This window comes from Lissotriton vulgaris, chromosome 2_1 (genome assembly GCF_964263255.1).
Source record: "Lissotriton vulgaris chromosome 2_1, aLisVul1.2, whole genome shotgun sequence".
Taxonomy (NCBI): Eukaryota; Metazoa; Chordata; class Amphibia; order Caudata; family Salamandridae; genus Lissotriton; species Lissotriton vulgaris.
Genome location: NC_141687.1, coordinates 827944834 through 827961879, shown reverse-complemented (window position 1 = coordinate 827961879; position 17046 = coordinate 827944834). Strand labels below are relative to the sequence as shown.

Genomic DNA, 17046 nt, shown 5'->3' with positions numbered 1-17046 from the left:
GAGGTTGATGGCTGGAGCGTTGGAGCAAATCGAACACTTACCCCCAGTCAACTGATCTGGGTTTAATCCATCATCATTCTTTAGCTCACTCCACCACCCCAGTTTAGGCATGGCCATATGCAAAACAGTCGGACCCTGTGCCTCATGGGAACAGTTCAGCCCGAACTTCCAAACCATTTCTTCCCTGGTCCGGAAACAAGCATCCTGGGACACTGTTGTCAGAAAATCCCTCCTCTTACAACGGGAACAACCGATCTAACTCTTCCAGAGGCTATTTTCGAGGAGGTTACAGCGGAAATAATAACAAGGGAAGAGGCGAAAGTAACTCCACCCGCACTTCCCCAGCCAATCAACAGTGACTTTCCTCCACTACCCCCGATCATTCCACTCTTGTCGGGGGACGTCTCTCACAGTTCCTACCTGTCTGGCATTCAATCACATCAGACAAGTGGGTAATACAAATTATCCAAAATTGTTATTGCCTGGAACTTACCAGCACTCCTCCAACAATCCTTCTGAGAGAGCGTGCAATGTCACCAGAACATCTCACCCTCCTAAAACAAGAGGTAATCTCTCTATTAGACAAACATGCAATAGAACCGGTCCCATTAAGTCATCAAGGTACGGGAGTGTACTCCCTATACTTTTTGATTAAAAAAAAAGACGGCTCCCTCAGGCCCATACTAGACCTCAGACAACCAAACCTCTACATTCAATCAGACCACTTCCACATGGTCATACTTCAACAGGTGCACCCATTGCTTCAGCAAGGCGACTTTCTTTCCACTCTAGATTTAAAGGACGCCTACTTCCATATTCCCATTCACCCTGCTCACAGGAAATATCTCAGGTTCGTGGTGGACGGACATTATCAATTCAAGATCCTCCCATTAGGGGTAACTACAGCATCAAGAATCTTCACCAAGTGTCTAGCAGTAGTCGCAGCTCATTTAAGAAGACAACACATTCACGTCTTCCCTTACTTAGACGACTGGCTAATAAAAGCCAAGTCGCAACACAGCTGCCTACACCACACTCAGAAAACAGTTCAACTACTTCACTACTTGGGATGCACTGTGAGACTCACCAAGTCTCATCTGCAACCCTCCAACACGCAAGTGTATCTAGGAGATAGAATAGACCCCCGCAAAGCTCAAGCGTACCCCAACCCAGTCCGAATACGCAACATGAAAACCCTGGTCTCACAATTTCAACTGCAACACTCACTACCAGCCTGAGTATTTATGCAGTTGATCGGAATGATGGCATCTTGCATTCTAATTGTTCCTTACGTAAGACTCTAAATGCGTCCCCTACAGGAAGGCTTAGCCCGTCAGTGGAACCAGGCTCAAGGTCATTTAAACAATCTGGTGCTGGTGGACAACTGCACTCAAGGCTCTCTGCAGTGGTGGAATGCACAAAACCTTTCCAAGGGGCGGTCATTTATCGATCCGGTTACAGATAGTACTAACAGCAGACGCATTCCTCACTGGTTGGGGAGCTCATCTTCAAATACATTGCTTTCAGGGCATGTGGACTTAACAACAAAAACAGCTCCACATAAATCATCTGGAGCTGCTTGCAATTTTTTCAGCACTGAAAGCTTTTCAGACACATCTAGTAGGCGAAGCTGTCCTAGTTCGTACAGACAACATGACAGCAATGTACTACATACAAAAACAGGGAGGGACACACTCTCCACAACTTTCACGCCTAGCTCAAAGCATTTGGAGGTGGGCCATTCCTCAAAACATATTCCTTCTTGCACAGCATCTCCCAGGAGTAGACAATCAGATTGCAGATCTACTCAGTCGTCAGAGACAACAGATCCACGAATGGGAACTTCATCCCCAAGTACTCCTCCCATTCTTCCAAATGTGGGGGCTACCCAGAAATAGATCTGTTTGCCACACACCACAACGCAAAATGCCCAAACTTTGCATCCAGGTATCCACACCCATTGTCCAAAGACAATGCGCTATGGATCAATTGGTAAGGGAAATTTGCTTACGCTTTTCCACCTCTCCCACTAATTCCATTAGTGGTTTGGAAGCTCACTCAGCAATCCTTCACAATGATCCTAGTTGCTCCTACATAGGCTCGCCAACCATGGTTCACAACCCTGTTGGATCTATCAATAGTTCCTCATCAAAAGTTACACCTCTCCCCCAAGCTTCTCACTCAGAACCATGGAGAGATAAGACATCCAGATCCCAGTCAACTCAACCTTACAAACTGGCACCTGAAGTCTTAGAATTTGGCTACCTTAACCTCCCTCAGACTGCATGAACGTCATTAACTGCTTGCGTGCGGCCGGAATTCCAGCCCTGTGCTGGACATTCCAATTGCGGGCGTGGTCGTGACGGAACCATTCCGTCATCCGCACAGTCCAACCGTGACTCATGACGGAATGGTTCCGTCACGAGCATGGAAGGGGTTAAAGAGGCTAGATGTCCTACCACAAGAGCATGCTATGCAGCAAAATGGAAACGATTTGCAATTTGTTGTACTAAAACCCAAATCAATCTGTTTGATGCCTCATCTCGAAACATAATTTGCTATCTGTTACACCTACAACGTGCTAACTTAGCATATACATCTTTACGATTACACTTGCCGCTATAGCGGCTTACCTACAAAACAGACAACACTTGTCTTTGTTTCGAGTACCCGCTATCAAAGCCTTTATGGAAGGACTCAAAAAAATCATTCCTCCTAGACTTCCACCTTCTCCCGTGTGGAATCTTAATATAGTCTTTACAAGACTCATGAGCCCACCATTTGAGCCTATGCACATATGCGAATTACAATTTCTAACTTGGAAAGTAGCCTTCCTTATAGCCATCACATCTCTTAGGAGAGTTGGTGAGCTCCAGGCACTAACCATACAAGAACCATTTTTACAAATTCACCAAAATAAAGTTGTTCTGAGGACTAACCCAACATTTTTACCCAGTCATTCCTGCTTTTCATCTCAACCAGTCTGTTGAGTTACCCGTCTTTTTTTCTTCAACCCGACTCAGTAGCAGAACATGCTCTTCACACATTAGATGTAAAAAGAGCAATACTTTATTACATTGAAAGAACCAAACCTTTTAGGAAGACAAAACAACTCTTCGTTGCTTTCTCACCACCACATAAGGGCAACCCATTTCAAAAGCAGGTATTGCACGCTGGATAGTTAAGTGCATACAGATATGCTACCTCAAAACCAAACGCACCTTAACAGTTCCCCTAAAGCGCATTCCACCCACAAGATAGGGGCTTCCATGGCATTTTTAGGAAACATACCCTTAAATGACATTTGCAAAGCTGCAACATGGTCTACACCACACATATTCACAAAACACTATTGTGTAGATGTGTTAGCAAAACAACAAACTAGTGTGGGCCAGGCTGTTTTAAGAACACTAATTCAGACCACTGCAACAGATACAGGTTAGCCACCACATGGGAAAGAACTGCTATATAGTCTATGCTAACGCATATGATCTACAGCTCATATGCCGCGAACAGAAAATGCTGCTTACCCAGTATGCATCTTTTCTTGGCATATAGAGCTGTAGATTCATATGCACCCACCCGCCTCCCCGGGTACCCTTACCTGTTGCAGTATTATCTTACTTAGATACACTATACATAGACATCACTTTCTACTCTTACTAACTCAATCATCACCTCTATGGCAAGACAATCTAAGGATGGAGTCGATGCCCATGTGCATTATCACCAAAAGGAGGAGTCACCTACCTGGTGACTGCAAAGGGTTCTTCGAACAAAAATAAAGTGCAAACATTGACTTTACCAGTGCTAGGAAAAAGTAGCAAAACACATTGTTTTCTGTATAGAATGCAAATAGGGGGTAAATAATTTATAATTTAATGTAACAACCAGCCTAATGATTGAGTGTACTGCTCAGATGTAAAGTAGCCCCTCATGCATTGCATTGGAAGCACTTTCTGGAAGGCAGAATGGTGCACTAGCTAGCCAATTGCATGAGGTGTGAATTTTATTTATCTAACTGGTGCCAAATCTCTCTCTTTGCATACTTTAAAGAATTAGTAACAGTAGACTATGCAAACAGATGTGCTGTCAAGCCAGACCTTAAAAAGGCACAGAGAGAATGTCTGCATAATAATACAATAGTAACCATCTTGCTTTTAAATCACATTTGGTACAGCAGGCCCATAGCACTGTAAATGTTTTGTGCAAATCAGTTGTAATAAATTTCTTGACCTCGGTTGGATGAAACACTGAGTCTTATCTACTGCGATTCTCACCTGTGCCAAACAAATGCACACGGATGTCCACAATGAACACCTAACTTACTGAGCTGTCTTACCAATTTAATTGACAACAATCGACATATGCCACAGGGCTAAAATTGTTCAAGCCGAATGAGTTTAAACACCTACAATGGAAATCCGGGTAAATGCACATCACTGAGATACTTTAATTATTCCAGATGATGCCAACCCATAGATGTTGGAGGGAGGAAAGAGCATTGTAGAAATTTGAAGAATACACAGATGCACATTTCTCCGGATGCTATCCTTACACCTGTAAATTCGATGTAGATACTAAACACTGTGGACTTGTTACACTGTACTTGATGCATGTCTGTCACTCTTGTTTTCATGAGTATTTCATTTTTTTGCTTTTCAGGGAACCAATGGCTCCCAGTTGTGGGATACAGCATTTGCAGCTCAAGCCTTTCTCGAGGTGCAGTAGAAACTCAAAAACATATGAGTGTTTGTTTGTGTACTTCTTCTTTTCAGGCCAGTTAGTGTATCATGAAAGTTTCACCTTCTCAACACTAGTCCTTTACTCCTTCCTCAGTTTATGGACCTTACCTGTTCCCTCTAAATATCCACCTGTTTTCTATTCCTAACCTATCCCCACGGTACGGCCTTTAATCCTCCACCAAGAAATGCACAAAAGTCACCACACTGTTGCACAAAATAACCTGGTCCCATCTTATAGCATGCAACTTACCTCATGTTCTGTCTGCTTTACCAGGGACCCTCGTGGGGATCATTTTGACCACAACCTTGACCTGCAAATAATGCTGGAGATTTTCCTTTTTCAATTTGCTTCCTCCAACTTCCATGCCATTCTCTCTCAGTCTCTCTTCTTCATAGTTTTACATCCTTCTTTTTGGATCACTCGCATTCTTCATGGATTTATGTCTCTTTTCACTCGCTGTCCTGCCCAACCTCCTTTTTGATTACTCTTTGCTGGTGGGCTGTCCACCATGATTCCAGGAGTCCTGGATCCAGGCTACATTTTTGTGATCTCCATTTACAGTGGCTTTCTATACAGTGAGTACACCTCATTTAAATGGTCAGTGGTTTTCCAGAAAATGTGGCACAGATGAGACCTGGATCTACATTTGATATCCGTGCTCTGCTGTTTCATCTTCCCTTCATCGCCTCGCTCCACACACTGTCATCTGCACATGTGTCCATCCTTGATTTTACCCCTAGTTGTATCTCTTGCTGTCTTTTCTCCCACTCTTCTATTTTCCTCTCATGTCTCCATCTGCTGCTTTCCTTCATTAAAGTGTTGATATCATTGTGGTTACCATGTCTTCTTCCTTGTGGCAGGCTGGAGCTCAGGGGCAGACCGGATTCATCTCCTGTTTGAAGAAGGCCCATGAGTTCTTCCGGATCACACAAGTGAGTGAAGAGACAATGGGACTATGCTGTTGTGTATAATATGTATGGGTTGAGGAGGAGCCACTGTAAAGCATAACCTGGGTAAGTGGAAAAACATCCTCAACCATAGTCCTAGTGTAAAAATGGTGACCCCTTTTAATCATTTAGAGACTGGAAGAGGAACCTGAGGCTTGTCACCCAATACCTATTCAACAGCAGTGGTTGTGGGGTTCACAGGTTGTCTTTCAGGCCTAATTCACTAGCTGTTTTCACACACTACCTGAACTTTAGTGTGCTTTTGGTGTGTTCTGTGATCTCGAAATGTGAATTTACATTTGTAAAGTGATTTACATGCATAATATTACCTCAGATTTTTGCAAATTACATCCCACACTATGTAAATTAGATTTACTCCTGTTATGTACAGGAGCAAATGTGTTCCCTAGGTGGGTGTTATCCTCTCAGTCCTCAGGATCAGTGTGATGTTAAAACAAGGCCACCTCCTGATCTATCCAAACCAGATTGCTGTAATAGCCATGGGTCAAGGAAGGATCAAGCGAGGGCAAAACCGCGGGGAAGGAAGGGGACAGCAGGGAGGGAGATCTGAAAGACAAACAACAAGACCGTTGGTACCAGTTTCTATGCACTAGATAAAACACAACCACAACAACCCACCAATAATAACATATACCTGTAAAGGAAACTAAGGTCACGGTACTGTAAGGGTATGGCACCTCTTTATCATCCAATCCCGAGAAGGATACGAATGTAGCTATGTTCCCCTGTAACACACAAAGAATTATCCCTTACACTCTATTATGTTTTCCCTTGACTATGTATGTTTTGGATACTTGTGTGATAGTACCTGTGATTAGAGGGGAAGGTCTTGTATAGCGTCTTGTCAGCACCGTGATTCTATGACACACGTTGAATTGAAATAATAACAATAAAGGGTTGCTTCACCCTGTTGAGAACAAATGAAGTTACAGTACCTGAGCCAATGATATAGGAATCCTTCCGATACCTCAACTGGTACTTGTGGTAATGTAATTTCGCAATACTTCCCAGCAGGAGTCGCAAGACGCAGACTCGACCGACAGGAATTACTCCTACCAAGCCTGGTAGGACAATGAGGGTATATGGCGGGATTTCGTCCTCTGCAAGAGCCTCGGAATTGAGACTCACCAACGTAGGGCAAGGATGCAATCGGAACCCTTTCAGAAACAACTATCCTCCGCATGAGCCGATGCAAGAAGGCTCGCCAACGGAGGAACGCAGACGCATTAAGCTCCCAACAAAGGAACTAGGAGTCCTCCGCATGAGCCGATGCAAGAAGGCTCGCCAACGGAGGAACGCAGACGCGGTAAAACAAACCGGCAGAAATGCCGATACGCAATGCAGCAGTGAGCCGTACGGGATCCAGACAGCAAACCTGTGGACAGAATGAACACTGAAGTTCTGGTCAGAGAGACAGCAAGTACTTGGTCTACAGAGCAAGAATATCCGACGAGGAAAACAGGAAGTTTCCTCCTATATAGAACCGCCCCTCAGTAGGCGCTAAGCATTCTGGGACCTGTAGTTGTTTTCCATACCTCCAGGGCACACAGTCAGTTTCTCCCGTCTTGAGGCGCTCAAGGGATCGTGACAGTACATCCCCCCACACCGAGAGCGCCGAAGAGGGCCGGGACGGGAAGGGAACCTTCTATGAAACAAAGCCACCAGACAAGGCGTATGTACGCCAGACGCAGGCTCCCAGGTGTTCTCCTCCGGCCCGTACCCTTTCCAGGATACCAAATACCGAAGGCCGCGCCCATGCCACTTCGAATCAAGGATACTCTCCACCTCGTATTCCAACCCATCCTGCACCACGAGGGAGGCGGGAGGCGTTTTACGGAAGACAAAGAAGGCTTCAACAATGAAACATGGAACACCGGATGGATTTTCAGGTGTTGCGGTAGCTTCAATTTCATGGCCACTGGGTTGATGCGCTGTATATTCCTGGTAGACAACCACACACGATCCTCCACCTGATACAAAGGGCCAGGCCGCCGGTGTTTATCAGCAGTGCGCTTATATGCCATCTTGGATACCACAAGGTTGGCCTGTGCCTGTACCAATGTATCCCTGATGTGCGATATTCTCTTCGCTGCTTCCGGCACCCTGCTGTCCTGGAAGGGATGAAGAAAAGGAAGAAAGCGAGGATGACGCCCATAGGAACAGTAAAAGGGCGAGACCCGCGTGGCACTATGAGTCGCTTTGTTGTACGCCACTTCCGCGAGCCACAGATAGTCCACCCAATTGTCCTTGCTGCGATCCACATAGTACCTCAGAAACTGCTTCAGCGTCTGATTAAGGCACTCCGTCTGCCCATCAGTTTGTGGGTGGAAGCGGGTGGATGGAGCCGTCTCTATATGCAAAGAAGAACACCACGACTTCCAAAATCTCGCCGTGAACTGGAACCCCTATCCGAGACGATCACATTAGGCAGGCCATGCAGACGAACCACGTGTACCATCAACATACGCGCCAATTGTCCTGCAGTGGGCACCTGGGGACAGGCGATAAAATGCCCCATCTTAGTCAGAAAATCAATAACCACCAACACAGCCGTACATCCTTGATCCTTGGGCAGGCCCACCACGGAATCCAAGGATATGCGTTACCACGGAACAGAAGGCGTAGGCATTGGTTGCAGAAGACCAGCGGGGCGACGATGATCAGCGTTGACAGTAGCGCAGACATCACACAGCGATATCCATGCCTTGACATCGGATCTCATGGATGGCCATCAACACCGACGATTGATTTGATCTACCGTTTTTTCAAGACCCATATGCCCAGCACTGGGAGAGCAATGGCACCACTGAAACACCTGTTTTCGAAGAGGCACTGTAGGGATCAGCAACCGTCCTTGGTTCACGGGGTAGCCATTCTTTAATTGCCATTCCTTATGACTGCGCAACCAGTTCTTCCAATAAAAGGTGTTCACACCCTTACGGACTCCTTGTAGAAACGCATCCGGCTGTATAACACATACCATCTTGGCTGGATCGATGATAGCAGTTTCCACTCCAGTTTCACGAGACTTAAGGGATGATTGGCGAGTCAGTGCATCGGCCTTCTTGTGCTCCACCCCCGGACGGAAGGTTATGATGAAATGAAACTCCGAAAAGAACAGCATCCATCTAAGTTGCCTCGGAGTGAGGTGTCTTGCAGTAGTCATAAATTGTAGATTTCTGTGGTCGGTATAAACAGTGACCATGTGTTTGGCCCCCATCAAGAAATGTCTCCCCTCAGTGAACGCGACCTTAATCGCCAAGAGCTCTTTTTCCGCAATACAGTAATTGATCTCGGCCCCGTTCAACTTCCGAGACAGATACGCCACCGGATGTAGTTGACCTGTTAGATCATGACTTTGCGAAAGTATGGCACCGAGCGCCACATCCGAGGCATCCGCCTCGACAATGAAGGGTTTGTCAGTATTGGGATGGGCTAGTACAGGTGCAGACACAAATGCTTTCTTCAATGCTTCAAAGGCTTCTTGAGCCCCCTGATTCCACACGAACGGCTGTGCTTTCCTCAACAGATGTGTGATGGGAGCCACTACCTGAGAGAACTGCTTAATGAACCGCCGGTAAAAGTTAGCCAAACCGATGAAGCATTGAACGTCTTTCACGTTCTGTGGAACAGGCCAATCTTTCACCGCTCTGATCTTTCTGTCAGCCATCTCCTGGTCATGCGAGCTGAGCATGACCCCCAAAAACTCTACAGTAGAAACGTGAAAGTCGCATTTGCTCAGTTTGCAGAAGAGGCTATGCTTCTGTAGGAGCTGTAAGACTGATTTGACATGATGGACGTGCAGTTCCTCAGACTCGGAGTAGATGAGGATGTAATCTATGTAGACGATAACATAGTGGTCCAGTATTTCTCGCAGCACCTCATTGAGGAAGTACTGGAATGCCGCTGGGGCATTACAAAGCCCAAACGGCATGACCAGATACTCATAGAGACCGTAGCGGGTTTTAAAGGCGGTCTTCCATTTGTCCCCTTTTCTCATTCTTACCAGATGATACGCGCCTTTTAAATCCAACTTGGTGTAGATAGTGGCCGACTTCACCTGTTCCAATAAAACATTGATCAGAGGAAGGGGATACCTGTTTTTAACTGTCACCGCGTTTAATGCCCTAAAGTCCACACACGCCCTCAATTCCCCATTTGTTTTAGGAATAAAGAAAAGAGGGGAGGCAGCCGGGGATTTGGAAGGACGAATGAAACCCAGTCCCAATAGCTTATCCAGATAGGCCCTCAGATGCACTTTCTCTGGTTCAGTTAATGCATACAAACGTCCACTGGGAACCACAGCCCCAGGGACAAGGTCAATTTGACAATCATATTGCCTATATGAAGGGAGCACCTCCGCTTGAACTTCGTCAAAGACCCCTTTGTATTCTTCGTATACCTCAGGCAAAAGCACATCCTTTTCTGCTGCCGTGGCCACACACTCTCCGCAAGCCAGAGCAGAAGAGGGTCTCTTGTTAACCTCGTAGCAATGTTCCCAACAGTATGAGGAGTTCATATTGATGGTGCCTGTATCCCAATCTATATCCGGGTTGTGACGCTTCAACCAAGGGATGCCTAATATGATACCGTACTGTGGGGCTTTGATTATGTTGAACATGACCCTTTCTTTATGGCACCCGAACAGCATCTCTGTTTCGTCCGTATGATAACTAATGGGGCCTAGTTCCAGTTTTCTCCCATCCACTGCATATATCTCATCGCTATTGTGTCTAGGAATCAAGTGTATCCCTACTCTTTTTGCCTCTGTCATATCCATGAACATGCCTGTGGCCCCCGAGTCCACCATAGCATGCATGGTAATCCACGTATCCTGTATGGATAACATTACTTCAATAAACAGATGTTGTGCTCCTACAACATTCTTCAACAAGGAAGGGATGCAAACCTGACTCCAAGGAACCCCTTCGTTCACCTTGGAGTCCTCTAGTTTTCCGATGGCTTCTCCATTGCGGCTGAAACGCCTCTGGTAGGACGAAACCTAGACATCTTGGGTTTAACAGGGCATTCCCTAACAAAATGGCCTTTCTTGCCACAGTAGAGACAGAGCCCGTTTTTACGACGCAACTCTTTCTCGGTCGAAGTTAAAGCGGCTCTAACCGCCCCCACATCCATGGGTTCAGAGCCAGTGGCCGTGTTAGTGTCACCCGCCTTCGAAAGCCCATATGAAGGGATAGTTCTACTCTTGGTCTTAGTATCACCCTTGCGTTCCCTTAATCTATGGTCAGAACGCAGAACCATATTAATTAAATCCTCACACGCAACCGGCTGAGGATCGATCTGCGCAATGATATCTTTCATATCATCATTCAATCCCTGGTGAAACAGAGAGGCTTGTTTGGCCTCAGGCCACTTAGTCTCCGTCACCAGCCTCCGAAACGAATTCAGATAAGTCAAGATGTCCTGGGTTCCTTGTCGTAGCCCCAACAATTCTTTATCAGCGGTGTAAGAGTCCGCCCTTCGATCGAATACCCTCGTGAATTCATCCCTAAAGGCTTCCCAATCATGAATGACAAGGTCATCTCTTTGAATCAAAGGAACCGCCCACTGGGCTGCGTCCTCCGCCAAGTATGAAATGAGGAACGCAACCTTTGCCTGATTGGTGGGAAAAGATCGAGGCTTGCAAGAGAAATGCAACATAACCTGCGTGAGAAAGACCTGAACTGAGCCCGCATCCCCTTTAAAGCGTTCAGGGTTGGCCAAAGGGATAGAGACAGGCACCTCCACCACCACCGGACTAGGAGGGGTGGTACTCGATGCTCCTGCATTAAATGGATTCCTCTGAATGGTATCCAGTCTGTTACGTAATTCTGTTGTCTCCTGCCTGGAGGAAAGCAACTCCGACTGTACCAGCACTAAGGCAGCTAACACGTCATCAAGAGAGGCCATTTCAACAACCACTGACCAGGAGGAAGTATTACTTGGGTCGGATATTCTGTTATACTCTCAGTCCTCAGGATCAGTGTGATGTTAAAACAAGGCCACCTCCTGATCTATCCAAACCCAGATTGCTGTAATAGCCATGGGTCAAGGAAGGATCAAGCGAGGGCAAAACCGCGGGGAAGGAAGGGGACAGCAGGGAGGGAGATCTGAAAGACAAACAACAAGACCGTTGGTACCAGTTTCTATGCACTAGATAAAACACAACCACAACAACCCACCAATAATAACATATACCTGTAAAGGAAACTAAGGTCACGGTACTGTAAGGGTATGGCACCTCTTTATCATCCAATCCCGAAAAGGATACGAATGTAGCTATGTTCCCCTGTAACACACAAAGAATTATCCCTTACACTCTATTATGTTTTCCCTTGACTATGTATGTTTTGGATACTTGTGTGATAGTACCTGTGATTAGAGGGGAAGGTCTTGTATAGCGCCTTGTCAGCACCGTGATTCTATGACACACGTTGAATTGAAATAATAACAATAAAGGGTTCCTTCACCCTGTTGAGAACAAATGAAGTTACAGTACCTGAGCCAATGATATAGGAATCCTTCCGATACCTCAACTGGTACTTGTGGTAATGTAATTTCGCAATACTTCCCAGCAGGAGTCGCAAGACGCAGACTCGACCAACAGGAATTACTCCTCCAAGCCTGGTAGGACAATGAGGGTATATGGCGTGATTTCGTCCTCTGCAAGAGCCTCGGAATTGAGACTCACCAACGGAGGGCAAGGATGCAATCAGAACCCTTTCAGAAACAACGATCCTCCGCATGAGCCGATGCAAGAAGGCAGGCCAACGGAGGAACTCCGACACGGTAACTCCAAAATAGAAGAACAAGGATTCCCCCGCATGAGCCGATGCAAGAAGGCTCGCCAACGGAGGAACGCAGACGCGGTAAAACAAACCGGCAGAAATGCCGATACGCAATGCAGCAGTGAGCCGTACGGGATCCAGACGGCAAACCTGTGGACAGAATGAACACTGAAGTTCTGGTCAGAGAGACAGCAAGTACTTGGTCTACGGAACAAGAATATCCGATGAGGAAAGCAGGAAGTTTCCTCCTATATAGAACCGCCCCTCAGTAGGCGCTAAGCATTTTGGGACCTGTAGTTGTTTTCCATACCTCCAGGGCACACAGTCAGTTTCTCCCGTCTTGAGGCGCTCAAGGGATCGCGACAGTGGGAATGGGGAGAGAATGTTGCCAAAACTGGTTGGAGTGTGGGGGAAGAGGTTAACCTTTTCTGACTATTTATGCAAGCATACATATACACCATGCTCATTTACACACGTATAAATGCTTACAAATGTAAATTCTCATAGAAAGCTGTGACTGTAATAGCTTCCCACAAGCAAGTACTGATTTGTTTTGTAAATAATAATAAAAAAAAAATACAAACATACCAAATAAAGTGAATAGTACCTCTTGACATCAGTTTTTTAGATTGAAATTGCATTCTGGTTTTCTGCCAACTACATGCTATACTGGTAAAGTGGGAGAAGTGAAAGCGAGGTACATGTTCGAGGCATGTGGGCTGCTGAATTCATATCTGTGCATAGATCGCCGCCTAGTGTTGGGTCCGGATGATTGCACATTGTTGTCCTGGAAGAGTCTTCGAAGTATCACAAGACAGGTGACTCCTCCCCTGGACTACAGTGCACATGGGCATCCCCTCCATCCTCAGATTGTTTTTTTCCGCCATTGGGTTCGGATGTTACTATCTTAGCTCAAGTTAGGAAAACTTTCTACAAAGCCAAAAGGCTTTCGGCAGCGTCGGTATAGTTTCGTTCGGTACCGATAACTTTGCTTCGAGGGTACATCGAGGAATTAGACCGTTTTCTTTCCACACTCGACCCGATCTTCGATCTACAATGGAAAGAAGCCCATTCAAGAGGTGTCCACTTTGCAATGCAAAATACCCGCACATCGATGTCCACCCGGTGTGCAACAAGTGCCTGTCCCCGGATCACAACAAAGCCAACTGTATGGCCTGTGCCCGGTTCAGGTCGAAGAAAACTCTTCGAATTCGACGCGCGGCTCGATTAGAGTTGCAAAGATCAGCGCCTAATCCAGAAAACATCTTCGGGACCGAAGACGAAGAGGTCGTTGATCTGGAGGATCGGGAAGAACACTCGGATCCTGTTTCGGGGCATGACTCCGAGTATGACGCCGAAGATGAAGAAATTTTGGAAGAAGAAGAAAACGTCGTTGATGACGTAGGAGACGACGTACAGGCCCTTTGGGCCGTAGAAGATAGCTCAGGCGAGGAGCTAAGCCCAACCGTCGATACGGGGGCCGACGATGAAGCACTTGATAAGGCTCAGGTCAAGGGATCGCCACAAGGCCTTACCCAAGATCTACCGACTCGTTCTACAGCCCCGCTTAAAGGCCCGGCTACGAACATATATAAAGAGCCATTGGTATCGAAACTGCCATCGGTCGATCCAAAGAAATCGAAACCATCACTGCCAAAACCGAAACCAAAAGTGCAGCTGACTCTGGTCGGTTCCAAGGCATCGAACCCCTCGGAGCCGAAGAAACAGAAAAAGGCCGTCGATACCAAGAAGTTCAAAAAGGTCGTCGAGCCGAAGGTTGGGGCACTGACGACCAAAGTCAAGGCTGTCGAACCGACGAAGTCGGCGCCGAAGAGAGCCAACACAGACAAAAGGCTCGAACCCAAAGAGGGGTCGATCCTCGGACAAGGCCTGCGGCCAAGACAAAGACTGGCTCCAAGGACCCTGTCGAGTCGACGCAGCCGACCCCATTCGTATCCAAAGAGGTGTCGGAGTCACTCCAACGCATCAGAGAAAAGGCTACAACGGTCGGGCCGAAGAAGGCCCCAACCACGAAGTTGGTCGGAAACATTCAGACCGCATCGACGCCAATCAAATTCTGGTTGCCACCGATGGTGCGACCGAAGATGTTCGAACCCAAAAGGGGTATCGGAGCCACTAAAGGAGTGTGGATGGGACTGGGGGCTACAGAGGAGCCTGAAGAACAGGAGTCGAGGCAGTTCGACTTGGTCACTGGTAGTTTGTCCATGTATAAGAGGAAAATAATACCAGAAACACCCATGGAGTCATATAAGATTCCATTAAAAAAGAAGAGGGATTCAACCACATCGCCAGTTCTTGTGGAACCTTTGCAAATCCTATGGACAAGAACCTCAGTCTTTTTCACCCACATACTCAGATGTGGATGCAGGGGATGACGAAAATGAGGATGACACTTATCATGTGGACACTGATCCCGATGATCAGAACCAACCATGGGCAGACCCAGCTGACCCAAGGGATCCGCAAAATGCCCCTGACACACATGCATACAATGTAAAAACATCTCCTACTGAGGACACCACTGCCTTCAACGCCCTTATTGAAAGAGCGGCAAGTAACCATGATGTGCAACTACATGCTGACCCTGTTGAGGAAGATTTTCTGGTCGACACCTTTTCCACTTCGGAAAGAACCGTCAAGAATCAGCCCATGCTGAAAGGGGTCCTTAAGCATGCTGGTGAAATTTTTAAGGAAACCACCAGGGCAAGGGTATTATACCCTAGAATTGAAAAGAAATATAGACCGGCACCTGTGGACCCTACTTATATAAGAGGACAGTTGCCATTGGACTCATTAGTTGTTTCTAATGCACGAAAGAGGGCAAACTCCCAAACTACAGGTGACGCTCCCCCTCCTGACAAAGAGTCAAAAGTACTGGAAACTTCAGGAAAGAGAGTGGCAGCGCAGGCGGCTAACATCTGGCGCATTGCCAACACTCAGGCCCTCTTAGCCAGATATGACAGGTCCCATTATGATACCCTGGAGACACTGTTGCAACACCTACCAGATCAGTACAAGGAGGGAGTGGAGCTACTAATCCAAGAAGGAAAGCTTATAACCAATGCTTCCATCAAGTGCGCGCTAAACGCAGCTGACACTGCAGCCAGGGCCATTAACACTAGCGTCATGTTAAGAAGGCATGCCTGGTTAAGAATCTCAGGATTCAAACCAGAAATACAAACTACTATCCTCAATCAGCCAGCTAACCCGGACTACTTATTTGGACCGGAGGTTGACACCACCCTTGAAAAGATTAAAAAAGACACCGAGACTGCGAAGTCTATGGGGGCTCTGCAGTCACAGCAGTTTCGGGGTGGCTCTTTTCGTCGCTCCAATACTAGAGGACCTTCAAGAGGCCAAACCACACAGCAGACACAGTATAATAAAGGAGGTACACAATCCACCTACAATAAACACAACAGGGGTGGATATCGTGGAAAGAACATCAAGGGCAGAGGAAGAGGAAACAACAATTCCAGATCCTCTGCCAATAACAAACAGTCACGTTCTGTCACTGCCCCCGACCATATAACACCTGTCGGGAGGAGACTGCAACAGTTCCTGCCGGTGTGGAAATCCATCACCACAGACAGGTGGGTAAGAGACATTGTCCAGTACGGGTACTGTCTAGAGCTGATATCCACTCCACCCAACATACCACCAAGACACCGTCCTATGTCCGCAGAGCACTTACACTTATTGCAGCAGGAAGTAGTCAGCATGCTGCAAAAAGGAGCCATAGAGCTCGTCCCTGTAGAGGACCAAGGCTCAGGGGTGTACTCTCTGTATTTCTTAATACCCAAAAAGGACGGGTCTCTCAGACCCATACTGGACCTCAGGCCTCTAAACAGATACATTCTGTCAGAGCATTTTCATATGCTCCCCTTACAGCAGGTTCTTCCATTACTCAGTCACAGAGACTTCCTCGCAACACTGGATCTAAAAGATGCGTATTTCCATATACCCAAACACCCATCACACAGACAGTATCTCAGGTTCACTATTCAAAACCAACATTATCAGTTCAAAGTCCTCCCTTTAAGAGTAACAACGGCACCCAGTGTGTTCACAAAGTGCCTGGCGACAGTAGACGATTTAGAAAAGGGGGTGGTGATGAACAGAGTGTCTGAAATAAGCAGACCACTCTTACCCAGTCCAAAGATCAGGGCTTGATCCATCACCGTTATTTATCTCACTGCCCCATCCCAGCTCAGAACCTGGCTATATGCAAATCAGTCTGTCCCTGGCCCAGTGCATCATGGGAACAGGGCAGACTAAACTACCAAGCCAATTCTTCACCAGAAAGGAGACAAGCTACCGGGGACCGGTTTCTGGCATTTCAGCCGTCTTCGGCCCGGCTTGCTTGAATCCTGATGGAGCAGTGAGAAAGGGACTCATGTCTGAGTAAACCCTGCCACACCTATAGTGGCCAAAAACGATTTAGAAAAGGGGGTGGTGATGAACAGAGTGTCTGAATTAAGCAGACCACTCTTACCCAGTCCAAAGATCAGGGCTTGATCCAT

At 46.8% G+C, this 17046-nt stretch overlaps 1 protein-coding gene across 1 annotated transcript in view; it reads left to right on the top strand.

Annotated features, from left to right (window-relative positions):
- Nucleotides 1–17046, top strand: part of LOC147731233 (lanosterol synthase-like) — a 175576-nt gene that overhangs the window by 98515 nt on the left and 60015 nt on the right. The window contains exons 12-13 of the mRNA XM_086956238.1: nucleotides 4666–4722; nucleotides 5607–5678. Of these exons, the coding sequence (XP_086812364.1) occupies nucleotides 4666–4722; nucleotides 5607–5678 (129 nt within the window). The remainder of the gene's footprint in view (nucleotides 1–4665; nucleotides 4723–5606; nucleotides 5679–17046) is intronic.